The sequence below is a fragment of the Leuresthes tenuis genome, unplaced genomic scaffold, assembly GCF_036924035.1.
Source record: "Leuresthes tenuis unplaced genomic scaffold, fLeuTen1.0.hap1 SCAF_9, whole genome shotgun sequence".
Taxonomy (NCBI): domain Eukaryota; kingdom Metazoa; phylum Chordata; class Actinopteri; order Atheriniformes; family Atherinopsidae; genus Leuresthes; species Leuresthes tenuis.
The window spans coordinates 36,790,024-36,807,672 of NW_027325363.1; the positions used below are offsets into that span (position 1 = coordinate 36,790,024).

Genomic DNA, 17,649 nt, shown 5'->3' on the forward strand with positions numbered 1-17,649 from the left:
ATACATAGGAGCAAGTATTAACCTGTCTGAAGTGCCTACCTGCTTCAATTGAGTAGTGCAGCTCTGCATTTTTTCCTTTGTCTTTGTCTAAAGCAGCAACCTGGACTACCGCTGATCCCACAGCTGCTGACTCATAGACTAACCCTTCATAGAGAGCACGGGTAAAAATGGGTACGTGATCATTTATATCTCCCACTTCTATGAGAACACGAGCCACATTTTTTCTGCATGGATACTCTTGGTCTTTTACCTGTAGACAGAAAAAATAAAACAAACTAAATTGAATTAATACCAAACAAAGACAAACTATTCTCAGTAATTGTGTATTGTTATCATTATCGTTGTGCTTTATAGCAACTGCAGCTCTCGTGGTAATTATATTTTGATATTTGTTTGTGTTTGGTTCTATTTTTAATTTGCAATGTAGTTTAATTTCTGAATGATGACTTCACATAAAACAAGGATAGAAAATATAACATATGTATACACACACACACACACATATATATATATATATATATATATATATATATATATATATCATTCCTTTTAAGTCAGCTTTCAATGGGATCCCATAATATACTGCCTTTATAAATTCTGAAAAATTTAAATAAATGTAAAGGAAATAAATCAGTAATGAAATAAGATTAAAATACTTAATCAATCCCAAATTGTAATATGTCATCTTTTTTAATTAGTAATTAATAGTAAAATAAGTAACAGCCATTCATTTAGAATGATTTATCATAAGCAACTGATGCTAATGATGCTGGCCGGAATTACCTCCTGTACCATCCTTGGTTGCAGCAAAACTAAAGAAGCCTCTTACTCGGAAGTCTGTATTGTATAGGCAGATGGGCAGTACTGTTTATTATGTTTAGTAACTTGTACAGCCTTTTCCGTTGCATTGTGAGCTATACGATCTCCAGAGCAGTCCCACGGACATAGCCAGTTTCTTTGAATCAATGAGCCTCATGCAAGAACCACTTCTACCAACAGATTTGTTCTTAAATCGTGTGTACGGGTGATTTAAGTGAACTTGCGCATTCATCAATTCTTTCGTATTTTGAGTTTTCTTTCAGGTACAAACAGAACGTACAAGTGATCCAGACCTGTCGTAAGAGTCATAAAATAGTCCGCTATTATTCGAATCAAGTTTGCTTGACTAATGGATTGTATATCTAATTACTTTGAAGATTCGAAGTAAACACAAGAAACTTGTGCTAAAAGAAATGGACCAGACTCCATGAATAATTCCCTATATAGATCAGTGAGCAGTGCTGATCAACATGTCATTGGGGTCATCAGGTGGGAACCTCCTTTCATCAGTGTTTTGTCTAGTTGGGCCCACGACACCTACAGGAGGCTAATAGACAGTGGTCACTGGCATCCCAGAGTCATTCCCCTAATGCCAGCCATCACTGCTCCTCACACCTCAACAACCATCTTTTCTCCCACAACCACAAGCTACCCAAGCCTCTCACCAACTGCACACCAGTCATAGGGTGGGGATACAAACCCTGGTTTGGGTAGGTGGTAGGAATAGAATAGGTAGAGATAAGTAGGAATGGGATTCAAGCGCTGGTTCAGGTAGGGGATAATGAAAGTATAGAGGATGCCAGAGGTGGAGGCAGGACAAGGAACACTAACAGATTCAGCAGGCAATCTCAGCTAAACAATCCTGACCTGAGCGCTTCAGGGAGAAATTGTCTAGTTATATAGTTACTCTAGATGGTATTTCTTTGGCTTCTAATTCTACAGTGAGGAACCTTGGAGTTATTTTTGACCAGAATTTATCAATTGACGCACATATAAAGCTGGTTTCTTGTACTGCCTTCTTTCACCTTCGTAATATTGCTAAAATCAGGAACATCCTGTCTCAGGGTGATGCAGAGAAACTAATTCATGCATTTGTTACTTCAAGATTGGACTACTGTAATTCCTTATTATTGGGCGGTCCCACATATTCTCTGAAAAGCCTCCAGCTGATCCAAAATGCTGCAGCCAGAGTTCTGATGAGAACTAACAGGAGAGATCATGTTTCTCCAGTTTTAGCTTCTCTTCATTGGCTCCCTGTTAAATTCAGAATAGAATTTAAGATTCTTCTCCTCACATATAAAGCTCTTAATGACTGAGCTACATCATATCTTAAAGATCTCATTGTAAGATATTTTCCTAACAGAGCACTTTGCTCCCAAACTGCAGGTTTACTTGTTGTTCCCAGAGTTTCTAAAAGTAGAATGGGAGGCAGAGCCTTCAGTTATCAGGCCCCTCTCTTGTGGAATAAGCTGCCAGTAAATGTCCGGGAAGCAGACACCCTTTCCACTTTTAAGATTAGGCTTAAAACTTTCTTTTTTGATAAAGCTTATAGTTAGGGATGGCTCAGGTAATCCTGAAACATCCCATAGTTAAGCTGCTATAGGCTTAGACTGCTGGGGGACCTCATCTGTCACACCTTTCCTCACTTTGCTCTCTTTTTCCCCCTGTTTAATTTCTCAATTGATTTTATGTACATGTGACATTATTGTAGTTATTAACTTGTGTTTCCCTGTTCCAACAGGTATCCTTTGAATGGTGTTATGGTGTTCTTCCCCCCTCTTTTCCCTCTTTCTGTCTTCTCAAACCCCAGCTGGTCGAGGCGGATGGCCACCCTTCCTAAGTCTGATTCTGCCAGAGGTTTCTTCCTGTTAAAGTCGTTCCTTTTCACAGTCGCCACAGGCACGCTTAGGACGGGAGATTGGACTGAAGACAAGTTTCCGTGCAATCTGTTGGTTTCCTTAGCTAGGATATTATTTTTTGAATTGGCTCTATATTAATTAATTGGATTATGATTGCAATGAATTGAATTCAAATTGGCTTGAATTGGACTATATTATTTAAGTGCCTTGAGATGACAATTGTTGTCATCTGGCGCTATATAAATAAAATTGAATTGAATTGCCACTCTCTTCACCTTAAACCCCCTAAATGTACCTGCCTTCATTTATCTTGAATACCTGCAGCTAAGTTTCTTAATACTTGGTTATGTCACCACGTATACCAACCTTGTGACAGACTAACCTTACAACCTGACAAAATATGCCTTAGAGTTGCAGTACCTGAACATAACGACCATAGCGGGTCTCCATTCACCCAAAGTTTTAGGTTCTGGGGAGTTGGCAATACATCATAGGTTGCCCCTATCAAAAATCTAATACTCCTTTCCTCCATACTCCGCAGCTCTTTCCAACTAAGCTTTTTCTCCTCTACACCTTCCCAATTCAACCACTGTCCCTGCTTAGCCTGAGCCACTGCCTTTGTACCCCTTAACATTTCTTCCTGTCTATGTACCTGCACAACAACTAGCTTTCTCTTCTCCTTGGGACCTGCTCTACTCCACACCAGTTTGCCTGGGCCAATCTCCAAGCCTCCCCGGCCTATTTGAACATTACCCACAATCTCTGTATGTCTAAGAGTTCCTTCTGCCTCCTGAGCTGCCGTTCTTGGATTCCATTTCCTACCCTTGGTTGGGTTTGGAACCACCTTACTAACTACCACATCTTTACTCCCAGCTAACAGGAGCTCTGTCCTAACTTTAGTACATTTAAACTCCTCTACTAGACTAGATACTGGGAGCTGGAGTATACCTTTCCCATACAGTGCCACAGTACTTAAGCATCTAGGAAGATATAAATAATTTTACACATTGTACCCCATAATTATGTTGACATTCTGTTTGACTTAAATTAAGCACTAATTGAAGATTAATTTGACTCTGTATATTGCAAGGTCAATGTGAAGTGTAACCAGCGGCTGACTTGCTACATTTGGATGCCTTAGCACGTCAGGCTCTTGAAAGAGAGCGTGTTGCTAAGATAGCCAAATGGCGGACTGTGCTGCTGCTGAAATGCAGCTTGCTTGAGCCACAACTCCAGAGAGAAACACGCTGAACAAACCCAATTCCACCACACATCCAGGTCCTCACCACCCTTGGATTTTTGGCAACGGGACCCTTTCAGAGGGAGATTGAAGACAGATCGCAGTTCTCTGTGAGTCAAGCACTCCCCTTGGTCATGAAAACTCTCATCAGTTTATCACCCATGGTATGTCAAATTCCCATACACCACTGTCGAACAAGTACAGATTAAGAGAGACTTTCATGCCATGGTTGGACTGCCAAACATAATCGGAGCAATAGGCCGCACACATATACGCACCAAAGCACCCGTGTTGTAGGCCAGGTAGATGTGTCTCGATACAGCGGGAGGCAAACTGCTCTATAGCCCAGAGAAGGCATGCCAGGTTATTCTGACATGCTGCGTTTTGCACAATATTGCAATGAACAAGAGTCTCCCACTACCTGAACCAGCCCAGGCAGACAACATGCCAGAAGACCCCCCCTAATGGACCGCCCCATCAAAGTACCATCATGATGAGGCAACAACTGATTGCACATCTTTAGTTGTACGTATGGAGTGCCTGGCCATGGCGAGACGGTTTTTTAAGCCATTTTCATATCAAACTATTTCTTCTTTATTTCGGTGACATTACGACCTACAGGTGACACGGAATTAACAGCATTAACAGTAATTTCTTCGCTTTAGCAGGTCCCGTAATTCCACTGCTGACACTGCTAAAAAAAATGACAGATTTTCCAAAAATCAAAGATCCAAAAATCTTTGAAAGCAGGACTTCAATCTCTGAGCTGTAAAGTTGTTCTTTTTGCGCCTTGATGCCATTCTGATAACTCAATACAGGAAGCGTAGCCTTATATGGTATTATTTTGGGCATTTATGCAAATTTACTATCCTTGTGCACATAAATATGCACGGGTGGTATTCATCATTTACGCAGGTCAGTTACACACGTTTCTAAGAGCATTTGTTGAATCTCACATGGTGTGTTCGTACAAGACCTTCATACGAAAAAAGTGAGAGAAATTTAGAATAAGTATACGAAAATGCTCTTGCTTGAGGCTCATCATGTACTAAACTCAAAGACAGAAATGATAGAATTCTTGAATTTAATTTAATTCCAGGAACAGCATCTGAGCCCTCTGTCCAAAAGATTACAGTTCAAAGGACATCTAAGACACTGCACAGAGCCTCATCCTCTCAGGTTTCTAACAAAGAACCTTAGCTTGAGGAAGATATATAGACAATCCCTACAAATGCAGAAGTGAAAAGGATTCCAAAACAAAGCATGTCTTACAATAACAGTGAGTATGTGCTTGGCACAAGCCTCGTGGTCCAGCCTTTGAGTAGTGTAGATTGTGCCAAGTGTAGGGTGGATACGGAACAGATGCATGCTGATAAGGTCTATGGAGCTTTGCAGAGAATAGGTCAGCTGGTGATGACCATCACGATCGGATGCTGATATCTGGGCCACCTCAGTATCTGGTGGTGTGTCTTCAGAAATGGTGACCTCATAGGTTGGTTGTGAGAAGGTGGGGTCATTGTCATTGGTGTCAAGAACATTGATGTGAACCTGGAACAGATTCAGATTTAGAATTTATTGTCATTGTACAGCAGCACAATTAAATTAAAACATTAGGGATATGGAAAGGAGCACAAGAACAAAGGGAAGACAGGGTTAAAAGAGGACATCACTAACTGAAGTGTGTTGTTTTTTCCCTTTATGAGCACAGTAGTGTGACAGAGTAGGAGTTCAATGCAAACATTTTACTTTGCATTGAACATACCTATTACCGTAAATTCCGGACTATAAGCTGCTACTTTTTTCCCAGGCTTCAAGCACCGTGACTTATAATACGGTAAAAATAATATGTTATTTTCCTTTTTTCTTTCCATGCTGCCAATGTCACAACCGGTTGAAGGGGGTTGTGCTTGGCGTGGTGGAGAGAGGACCCAGAATTCAAAGAATAAACTAGATTTATTTGTAAAAAAGAACAAAAAGCGCAGCTGAGCCGGTTAACACTAAATCTAAACTGTGGAACAAACAAAACAAGGCTATGGCTGTGGCTGTAGAAAAACAAGAGACAAAAACCTGACCTGACAAAACCTGATGAACATGGAACTCACGGCAAGACGTGAGGAAAGGTAAGGTGAGGATTTCGCACTGAACTGAGGAGAAACTGGAAACTAAATACTGTGGTGAGGTGATTGGAGATGGGGTGCAGCTGTGAAACAAAGACAGCTGTGTTACAGGCACTGTTCGGGAAAAAAAGCATTTGCAGTATGTATTTGTTTATGTTACCATACGCATTTAATTGAAAGTTTAAAAATCCTTACGTGTAACATCTTTCTGTGTAAATATCTCATATTACAATGTGGACACCCGCAGTTTATAATCCGGTGCAGTTTATACATGTAGAAAATGGATTTTCTTTTTAAAATGAGAAGGTGCGGTTTATATTCAGATGTGCTCTATAGTCTGGAATTTACGGTAAATATAAACTTCCTACCCACCTCTCAAAAAATATGTGAACTAAAATTTTGCAAGATAAAGCTGAATTTGATTTAATCATATTATGATTTGATAACAAATATTGGATTATACTTGGCTTGAGTTTGACAACATCTTGAAAGTGCCTTGGGATGACATTTTTTTTGATATGGTACTGTCTGAATAAAACTGAACTAAGCTGATGTGAACTGCTGATTGCGCCTCTGGTAACTTGTAACTGAGGCTTTTTACACATACAGCATTATTAACACAGCAGTAATGGACGAAATGGTTTCTAAACTCTGAAAATCATGAATTGTCATGAAAGCCAATATTGTCAGGTCTCACAGAGGCTCTTAGGTTTTTGTATCTTGTCTTGTCACTTCCTGTTTTATTTTGAAATTAACAACTCCTCTCGTTTCAGATAACTTGCCCTTCCTCCCATGTCAGGTGTCTCATTGTCTTCCCTGATTCCCAAGTGTTTCCACCTGTTCCCCTTGATCCCTCATGTGTATTTAGTCTGCGTCTTCCCTTGTCTCATTGCCAGTGTGTTGAATTGTCTTTCGAGCGTTCGTCCGCTAGCCTCCAAAGTGACCAAAGCCTAAGTATTCCAAGATCTTGTTTATTAATGATTTCCTCCTTGAGAGTGATTTTCTGTTGTAAGTTTTGTCATAGCCATAGATTTAGCCAAGTTTTGTTTTGTCTTTGTCATTTATTCAGTAGTATCTCTGGTAGAGGAGTGTCTTTGATTTATAACTATAACCTTCATAGCAATTCCATTAGAAGGAGTCTCCTTTTGTTTATTGATTTTGTTAAATTTCTATAGAGCCTCCGACGGTTCGGAGAGGGATAAGTTTATTTGTAAGATTTATATAACCTTTTGTATTTTCCTCCTAGCGTGGAGAGAACTTTCTTTTGATAAGTTTTATAGTCTCACTCTTCTCCCCATAGGTATCGAGAAGAGTGAGTTAGGAATTCATAATCTATTGCTTTGCTCTGAAAGTGACTATCATTATATAAATAAAATCTGATTATTTATTCAACCCTGCATCTGCGTCCAGTGCTTTCACGGATCGTGACAAATATGACTGTTGACAAATGTGGTAAACTGGGTATATAATTATATTCTTTGGTGTATGCTTTTGTTTGGTCTTACAGTGTTGTTAAAAAAGCTTTGGCACTTTATCTCAAAAGGGACAAGTAAAACACTTTTTTAAAAAAAAATGTGAAATTCAAAACTTAAGATTTGAGTAAAAAATTACCAATGTTTTTAATTTGCTCTGATGGTTTTAATGCCAGAGTTTCCAATTTTGTGATAGGTTTCTTTCTCTTAGCATCATGAACTATCACCAGCCCAGTTTTGTCCTGATTAAGCTGTAAAAGTTTTCTACCATCCACAAGTTAATATCTGGAAAACAGTTGAAACATGGCAATATAAATGTATTATCAACATAACATAGAAATTGTTGTCTGTCCCTTGATGACATTAAAGTTGCTGCACATATAGAATAAATTGTAGGACCTAAATTGGACATTGTGGAACATTGTGGAATTTCATAGCATTTAAGAATAGAAGAATAGAGTGGTCATCTGTATTATACATTGCACTTACAGTCAAAAGTAATACCAGTAAGGAAGATGTATTCATGTCTATATTGTGCCTGAGATCATTCACAATTTTGACAAGTGATGTTGATGTACTGTAATTGGTCGGGAAGCCAGATTGTCATCTTTCAAAAAAAAAAAAATTAATCTGATTCAAAATTTGCCACCTCCCCGTGTATGTGTGGGCTGTCAAGTACTCTGGCTTCCTCCCATCAAAAACACGCATAGTAGGTTAATTGGTAATTCTAAATTGACTCAGTTCTCTCTGTGTCCCTGTGATGGATTGGTGACCCATCCAGGGTGTACCCCATCTCTTGTCCATTGGGAGCTGACTATTGAGCTATTGGGGGTTACGTGCTGAGTAAAATCTAGGGCTGACCTTCAATAGTCGACGATTCGATCCGGATAGGTCTGATTCGACTATGAACTAGTCGAATAGTCGGAAAATGTTATGTAACAAATGAGCAGCACACTACAGGACCGTCAGCATTTATGGATTTATTGGCTCACAATGGCTACTAAAAAGTCATCAAAAGTGTGGGAGTATTTTAAAAAGGTTAGAGATGACCCGAAGAAAGTTAAGTGCAAGTTGTGTCAGCAGATTCTTTCATATCACACGATGACAACTAACATGGCGTATCATTTGAAACGGGTAAGGCTTGTTAACTTTACAAACAAACAATTCTATCACTGTTTTGTCAATACAGGCATAAACCCTATATTATTATCATTATTATATTATCATTTTTCTGACAGTTACACCTGTTGTCTCATGACGACAGCTCAGCCTGCATCAGCGCCGGCAGCCCCGAGATTAACGAAAAAAAAACTTGATTTGAGACCACCACTTTCAGAGAAGAGAAAAAAAGAAATTACAGAAAAGATTGCAGAGTTTGTGGCACTTGATATGAGGCCTGTGCGCATTGTTGAGGGTGAAGGATTTAAAGAACTTTTGCGCACACTTGAGCCAGGCTACACCGTCCCTACAAGAGCTACAGTGATGGATGTCGTGCACACAAAATATTTATCGACACGGTCAGAAACATACAGGCAATACAGGACAGTGAAGCTGTGAGTTTCACAACTGATATCTGGACCTCGCTTCAGATGGAGGCTTATCTCACAGTCGCATCACATTTCACTGGAGACTGGTGACTGGAGAGTTTCGTTTTAGATACAAAAAAAAACATGGAGGACAGTCACACAGCTGATCACATTGCACGAGAACTGACAGAGAGTGAGACATTCCAAGTACTAAGATCATTTCTGTGGTGCATGACAACGCAGCAAATATGGTTGGTGCACCAACCAGCTGGTCCAGCAGCTCTCCTGGGGAAATATGAAAGGGGTCCCAGTTTGCCGTACTGTTGCTGCAGCAAGGCGCTTGGTTTCTCATTTTAAAAAAAGCGCAAAGGCCACCACAGGATAAACAGAAACAACAGAACGTTCCTCAGCATAAACTGGTGCAGGATGTTGTTACCCGTTAGAACTCTGATGCTCGATCACTTGATAGAACAGAAGGGGCCAGTTTCAGCCGTGCTCACAGATGAGAGTGTGAGCAAAAGGTCCGAGCGTGACCTGGAGCTATCCACATCACAGTGGCGCACAGCTAAGGACATTGTCGCTGTTCATAAACCAATGATCACTCTGACGGAGCTTTTGTCTCGAGAAAATAATGCATCCCTGTCTGCCACTGATCCCATGCTTATGAATATTAAAAAAAAAGACATTTGGTGGTGCATGAGGATGACAGTCGAACCAAAAAAAAAAAGTGTCTACATCAGTGTGGCGGTGCTTGACCACACTTCAAGAAGCTCTCCTTTCTCTCCGACGACCAAAGAGATGAGGCATATTCAGCGGTGGCACAAGTAGCTGAGAGTCTAACTGCCAGGTCTCGCAAGGAGGAAAGTGACACGGTGGATCCTGGGCCGACTACCCCAAAACAGGACACTGTGATGGCTATGCTGCTGGCCAGAATAAGATGAGGAGGAACAGGATGAGACGAGCGAGATGAAGGCCTATTTCAAGGACTTCACTGAGTGCAACAGAGGCCCCCTGGAATGGTGGAAGAAAAACGAGGATAGATATCCAAAGTTGCCAAGACCTGCTAGAAGATTTCACAGCATCCCCTCCATGTCAACGCCATCAGAGATGATATTTTCGAAGGCGGGTTTCATTGCCAAGAAATCAAGGATCGCACTTTTCCCGACCAACAACAAGTTGGTTTTCCTGGCACACAACCTCAAAAGAATCAAACAACCACAGGTGAAGTAGACCACTTTTCATGTGAAGAAGTGATTTTTCTTTTCTTTTTCTTTTGGGACAATGTGAACTTAAGCTGGAGGCTGCATGCAGAGCGTCTCAGCAAATGAAGACATTTCCTTTTTTCTTTCTCTTTTTTGCTGCATGTGCACTTTCTGAAGCCCATTCAGTTTGACTTCTATTCTGTTTATTTTTCATTGTTGTATAATTGTTTTTATTTATTCAGGCAGGCTTATTGTATTTCAAACAATATTTATAAGATTTTGCACTAGTGCCAGGCTGTTGCGCTAAGTTTAATTTTATTTATTAATTTTATCCCGATTCCCGAGTGTGAAAACTGTGAATGAAAAGCCAAGAAATAAGTTCCATAACTGACAGATAAAGGCATGTTTTGGCACATTGCTGTTTTTGAAGCCATTTTGTTCTTATTTTATGTGAACTTTTCTGATGTTTATACCCAGTTTTGTTCATCATTAAATAAATAAAAGTATTTGTTTCACACCAACCATGTTTTGTGAAGTTTTTTTTGTTTGTTTAGTTTTTGTTTTGAAACGGAAAAATCTAAAGATCTATCTGCTAATTCTTCACTTTCAGATTAAAATCTCCCAGAATAATGATTCTACTTTGGTTTGTGTGAATAACTGGGAGTAATTCTATGTATGATATTTAGCTGGCCTATAGACAGTTAAATACAAAATAGACATTTAAAAAAAAATAAAGCTGTGGTATTCAAAATTTGTGTGGTTATCAAATGCCTTTGTCTTTCCAACCAAATGAGTTTGATTTTATCGATATAGCGATATATATATATATATCAATATTTTGTTTCCTGATAAAGTATCAGCCGCTAGTATAAATTTTTTTTTTTTAAGCAAACTTTATTGAAAAGTCAGACGTTACAATTAGTGAAAACACAGAACATTGACATAATACAAAACAATGCCAGGGCGGTCACATTATACAAAACAGTGATAACAGTGATAGTTCATAAAAATGTTACATAAAGTGCATAGCTCAGTGGTTTTATGTTGCTTTTCTGTTTATAGAATGTAGGATTGTTGTAATGTATTATTTGAGCTCAAAAATTAAAAACATGGTTTTATGATTAGAGAATTTGGATTTGTGTCTCTGGCTGCATACGCTGAAGACACGTTTGTGACATGTTTGTTTGTTTCCGTTTGTCTGGCGGTGTTGTCCTTCCAGTTCAAAGGATGGTCCAATCGGCGACGAGTCATGTCAAATCACACTGTCCCTTTAAAATCTTTCAGAAAATGACGTGTATTAAATCGTATCGAATCGTTGGCTGAATGCCATGTATCGTATCGTGAGATTAGTGTATCGCTACAGCCCTATTTGCAGACAGTGTTTGCAATCTAGGATGCAGTATTCCATAAAACATGCTCTACCCCTGGGCTATTCAGGTCACTGAGAAATTTTGTACTGGCCCTTAGAGTGTACTGTAATTATTACATATGGCTAGTCTCATATAGTTTCTGATTATGACTAACTGTACATTCTCCCATGCAGTTGGAGGCGCTATGCGCACATTTAAGTGGAAATCATCAAAACTCGCTATTCGCGTCGTGGTCTAGTGCAACGCTTTGACTTGTTTCTTTCAAACATGAAGGTTGGCTAACAAGACAAAAATGTCTCTCTAACTTAAAAAAAAGAAAAGTTGACTCAGAAAACAGGCAGTTCTACAATTAACAGACAGAGAAATATGCATTTATTGCTGTTGATGCGAACCCTGTGTGCTTAAACTGCAACGAGTGCCTCGCCGTGTGTAAAGAGTTTAATTTGAGAAGGCATTTCAACACAACGCATGCTAACTTTAATGCTACTTTCCTGCTGGGCTCTGCAGCTCAGAGGAAGTAGATATCGGGACTTACATTTTGTTACGAGCAAAGTCGTCATATATTGTTCCGGGCTTGTACGGATTCGATCAAGCAAATTCCAATATCTGGCATGTCAAATATGAGGAGAGTCAAGTCCCTTGCATCGGACACTATTTTGGACAAGCTGACAAAGGCTGAGGTGATGTCTTTGGCCGTGGATAAATCGACAGATAACAGTGATGTTGTGCAGCTGTGCCTCTATGTGCGATTTTTTTGAGAGAATGTTTTTGCGAGGATCTGCTTGGACTAATTCCCCTGGAGGAGCACACCACTAGTGAGATTTTATTCAACAAAATTGCTTCATTCTTCGAGAAGAACAACTTGGATTTGGCACATATCAACATGCTGGTGATTAGGGCCGTTTCTAGCTTTGTGGCGCCCCTAGTTTCTGAAACTACAATGAAGAAATCTCTAACTCTTTAGATGGTACACTAAGAACTATCACACTTTATGAGCAGAACAGGCCACAGTTTAAATTAAACATCTTAAGCTGAACCACTCGGCAAGTTAAACTGATAAAAAAAAAAAACTATAATACAAAGAAAACAACAATCAATAAATAAAATTATCAATAAGATTTTGAGCGTTTTTAAAATATATTGAACATTGTAATGTACAGCTTGTACCCAAGTACAAAGTTGTCACTTTTAAGAAGTTTCTGCATTAATTTTCAGATTGTATTAGTTGATTAAACTAAAAAAAATGATCCACTGGCACAATATTCTAAAATAATCAACATGATGCCTAATATTTAAATATCAGTGAAAAAAGAAACCTTAAAAATATATATTTTTAATTGTAAACAGCAGCACACTTCTAATTAGAGGCCTATAAAATACACACCAAACTTAGTAAATTAATCCTAAATTTTGCTAAAATAATGTTAAATAGTGTCAAATATCTGAGAATCAACTTCCACTGAACAATGACAGAGCAGAAAACAACACCCCTCCCTCACTGCTACAATCTGAATAAACGGGTCTGGAGTCAGTCAGTCATTCCCATGGCAGGACAGACATGTCAAGTCAAATTTCTTTGTATAGCACATTTCATGTACAAAAACTGCTTCCTGCAGAGTGCAGACGTCTCTGCTTCCTCCTGCTGCTTATTGCTTTATTTGCTTTTAAAACATTTTACTTCTTTCCCCAAGTCTTGAATATTATTTTATTATTTTTCTTATAAGTGAACCAAGACTTTTTAAATCAATTCTATTATTTTTACAACTTATCTGACGAGCCAGCGACTACAATCCTTTCAATATGCCCTGTGAAAGCTGTCGGACATATCAACAAGAAATTTGTGCGCTACAAGAAAGGATTTTTGCCTTAGAAACTGAAATGGGACTTCATGAAACGCTCCCAATGGAATCCAGTGGTAAGAGGTCCATGTTTACTTCCAAAGGAAAGGGTGAAAAAACTGCTACTTACAACTTAAAGCTAAATTATACTGTGTCTTTTCCAAGACTCTGTAATGGACTTGGTGCTAAGCCGAAGAAACATCCAACTGTTGATATCAATGGAAGATATGTAAGGTCACCCGGGATAAAGTTAACAAACAGATTTTTAGGAGCCATATCTAACATAAACATAAACAAAGTAGTTCCTAGCAGCTATCCAAGTGCCACTGTCTCTGACGTCACAAAACTACTACCCTAGGTACTGGCAAAAACAGCTGATTGTGCACGTGGGTGCAGTGGACATCAGAGCGAATTAGTCCGAAATCTTAAAAAAAAAGACTGAGGAACTATTTGAGAGTCTTGATAAAGTGGCGATACCAGTCATTCGTTAGTGGACCTCTCCCAAACAGCGACAGGATAAACAAATTCAGCCGGCTGCTTCAGTTGAACACATGGCTGTCCAAAGTCTGTGAGTCCAGAGGACAGCATTTCATTGAGAACTTTAATCTTTTCTGGCAAAGAGATGATCTGTTTAAAGAAAAAGGCCCACACCTGAACAGAGGTGGAGTGAGACGACAGACGGATAATCTATTCCACACTCTGAGGCATTAGAATGGGCCAGGACTGGGTCCTGTGCTGTCGCCAAGAGAGAAGAGGAGCGAGAGAAGAGCTCCTGCCTCGCCACCCAAGGACCCAAAAAAGGATTCAACCACTGCAGCTACAGCAGCACCTCCAGCATCCCTAACACAGGATGCAGCAACTCCTCCATCACCTTCACCACGGCCCTCACCACAGGCCTGGGACCCACCAAGTGCATCTATACCCTCCAGAAATGTTTCACTAATGTTCTCTTCTCCACCATCACCCATGAGATTTCCTGATCACCTTGAAATTGTCACGTCACGTTTTGAGTACCGTTTTGACTTGTTGTCATGTTTTAGGTTAATTTCTTCTCATGTTTTTTCCCCTGTCACGTTAGATTCACTCAAGTCACCTGTTTTTGTTTCACAGCTGCATCCCATAACCAATCACCTTTCCACAGTATTTAGTTTCCAGGTTTCCCTCAGCTCATTGCAGTGTGTTCACAGTGTGCACCACTGTGCAAGGGGAGAGGTACTGAAAAAGGTAAAACAACAAGGATATTGGTCACCGTACATGCATGTGATGGTTGATGAAGTGTTGGGTCAGTGTGAAATCTGTGCACAGAACAATGTGTGAAAGGGTGTGAAGACACCAGTGGGACACATTCCAGTGCCAGAAGGAACCTTCAAATCATTGGTCATAGACTATGTAGACATGATTAAAACAGTACAGGGTAATAGGTACATGCTTGTGGTGATTGATCGTGTCAGCCGAAGCAACTCCATCCAAGGATTTGGGAGCTGAGACAGTGATAAAGTTTTTGGTAAGGGAAGTGATTCCCCGGTTTGGCATTCCATCAGAGATTAGCTCAGATAATGGCTCAGCATTTGTGCAGAAAGTTGCAAAGGGCATTTTTCAGCAGCTGCGGATCAAGCAGCGCTGTGGGGCCGTATATCATCCACAGAGTCAGGGGATGGTTGAGAGAATCAATGGAACCTTGAAAGTAAAACTGAATAAAATCTGTGCTTCAACTAAACTAAACTGGGTGGATGCTTTGCCGCTTGCACTAATGAGCTAGTGTATGCAGACCCATAGGGTCACGCACCTAACATCACATGAAATGCTAACGGGTCGACCCATACCGGCACCTCAGTTGAGGGGTCCCTATAAAGGGCCCCCACTTGAGTAATTGCGAACAGTTGAAAGCTTATATGAAACAACTAACTGCTATCCACAGAACAATCTATCTGCAGGAGAAGGCCAGAGATTTGGATCTCGAACAGCTGGTTGAGAGACCAGTGGTACCAGGCGACCAGGTGTACATCAAAGTGTTCCGGAGAAAGTGGCATGAGCCAAGATGACAAGGACCGTACACAGTGGTGCAAGCAATGCCAACGCCATTTCAAGTGGAAGGTAGCAACACATGGTACCACTTGAATCACTGCACTAAGGTTCGGACAAAAGACACAGACAAGGTTAAGTCCGAGGGAAAGGATGAACAAAATTAATGTGTTAAGATCTCTGACACTGATGAGTCTCCAGGTGTGGGTGTTGGCAAACAGCATCTGTCCAAGAGAGCAGAGTCTGGAGATGATGGACAGGATCCCACAAACAGGAGGGTCAGGAAGGGGTCCCGTGATGAAGCCACCCCAGAGGGGAAGTAGCCAGATTGGGACTGGGTCAGATGAGTATTATGCAACAATGCACACCCACTCAGATAGGTAGAGTGGTCTGGATGGGATTTTGGGGACTTGGGGAGCAAGGGCATTTGAGATGGGAATGAGCGTATTGGTAATACTGATAATGATCTCCCTATTGGTGTGTTGTATTATACCCAATCCGAGGAGGTGGTTGCTACAATTGATGTTCAGACAGAGAGTGGAAGCAGCCAGACCACCGCAGGGAAGAACTGGTCAGCAAACGAAGGTTGCCAATGAACTGTTCACAAAATTCTTTCCTTAGCTGTAGAACCAATGATAGCCTGACAGGGAGAGGAGGTGGTAAAGATCTCTTTAATGGAGTGAAGTGCTAGTAACCTCTCCTTCCAATATAGCTTAGTGGTTCCAGAACCAGCCGGACCGATGTTCAGAAGTAGACGACTCCAGAGTGGTGACGGGACTGGATGAGCTACATTACAGTTTATTATTTTCATTATTGTTTGAGTATTTCTGATTTTCTGTATTGTACATGGTACAAAACTGTGATTTATTGAGTTATTCATTTGATATTATTTGTGTATTAATTTTATGTTTAGCATCAGTCATAACTAATCACACCTATGTCCATTGCAATTCGTGTCAGTCAACTGTTCAGAGCGCGACCTTTAGTACTATAAGAGTAACCTTAGCAGAACTATCCCAGAAATAAGAACATGAGTTACGAAAGTTACGAAAGTAGCAGCCGATGGGTTTTTCACTCCTATGCACTGTGAACAGTGGACAAATTTAATGGTAATGTTGAAGGATTTAAATTATGATTGGTCAATTCAATATTATTGGTATGAAATGATGAGCTTTTACAGTGTCTAATTTGTTGATTCGAGGTGTAAAACTTAAATATAGTTTTTCATTAATTTTATCATTCATTAGTGTGATTTCCTTGTTTTAGCATTGCCTTTACTGCACGCATATATATCCCTTTTGCAATACTTCAATTTAGTCGGTAGATACTATTTTATTCTGTATGGTAGACATCTGTAGATATGTTTCAAGTGATAATTTTTTGGATTATTAGAATAATTTTGTTAAAATTTTGTGAGACTTATAGTTTTTTTCTTTAGATATTTGCGCACTGCAGAGTTAACAGTCAGTTGAGTAATGAAGGTTGAACTATTCTGGGAAAGAGGTTCTGTTCCAAACATCATGATGAACACTCCTTGTTTAGTAGGTTGAGATAATTTTGCTTATTTTTGTGTTCTTTCTTTCTTTTTTAAATCACTAATAAGTGATTTCAGGGAGAATTATGTGGGAGAGCAAAGCCTTGACTCTCGATCCACATATTGCACGAATAACATGTTGTTGAGGTCAGAATGAACCCTGTCTAGATAATGACAAAGACGCAGAAGCGTCCTCAGACAGCAGGCGCCAAATAGAGATTGGGTTTGAGCCACGCACACACTGAATGATATAGAAAGGTATAAAGAAATGTCACAAAACTGAGGTCATTGGGAATTTCTGTGTATGCTGAAATGTACATGTCTCTGTGACAGTCTGTTCAATAAATTCCCCATAAGAGGCTGACATGATGAGTCCGACTACTCTTTTCTCCACAACATTGTCTCTGTTTGTTACACTCACACATACACTGTCACATTTGGCTCTGACAGTGGTTAAAAATCTGTTTAACTATATTCCGGGTGATGTTACATATCTTCCGTTGATACCAACAGTTTGATGTTTCTTCAGCTTAGCACCAAGTCCATAATAAGTGTCTTGGAAATAACACAGTATCATTTAGCTTTAAATTGTAAGTAGCAGTTTTTTTTCACCCTTTCCTTTAGAAGTAAATGTGGACTTCTTACCAATG

The 17,649-nt window shown here is 39.8% G+C and overlaps 1 protein-coding gene across 2 annotated transcripts in view; it reads right to left on the reverse strand.

Annotated features, from left to right (window-relative positions):
- LOC140314812 (protocadherin Fat 3-like) overlaps nucleotides 1–17,649 on the reverse strand; it is a 217,785-nt gene that overhangs the window by 112,805 nt on the left and 87,331 nt on the right. For both annotated transcript variants that reach the window (XM_072393187.1, XM_072393186.1), the window contains exons 9-10: nucleotides 5,191–5,466; nucleotides 40–250 (exon numbers count right to left, since the gene is read on the reverse strand). In XM_072393187.1, the coding sequence (XP_072249288.1) occupies nucleotides 40–250; nucleotides 5,191–5,466 (487 nt within the window). The remainder of the gene's footprint in view (nucleotides 1–39; nucleotides 251–5,190; nucleotides 5,467–17,649) is intronic.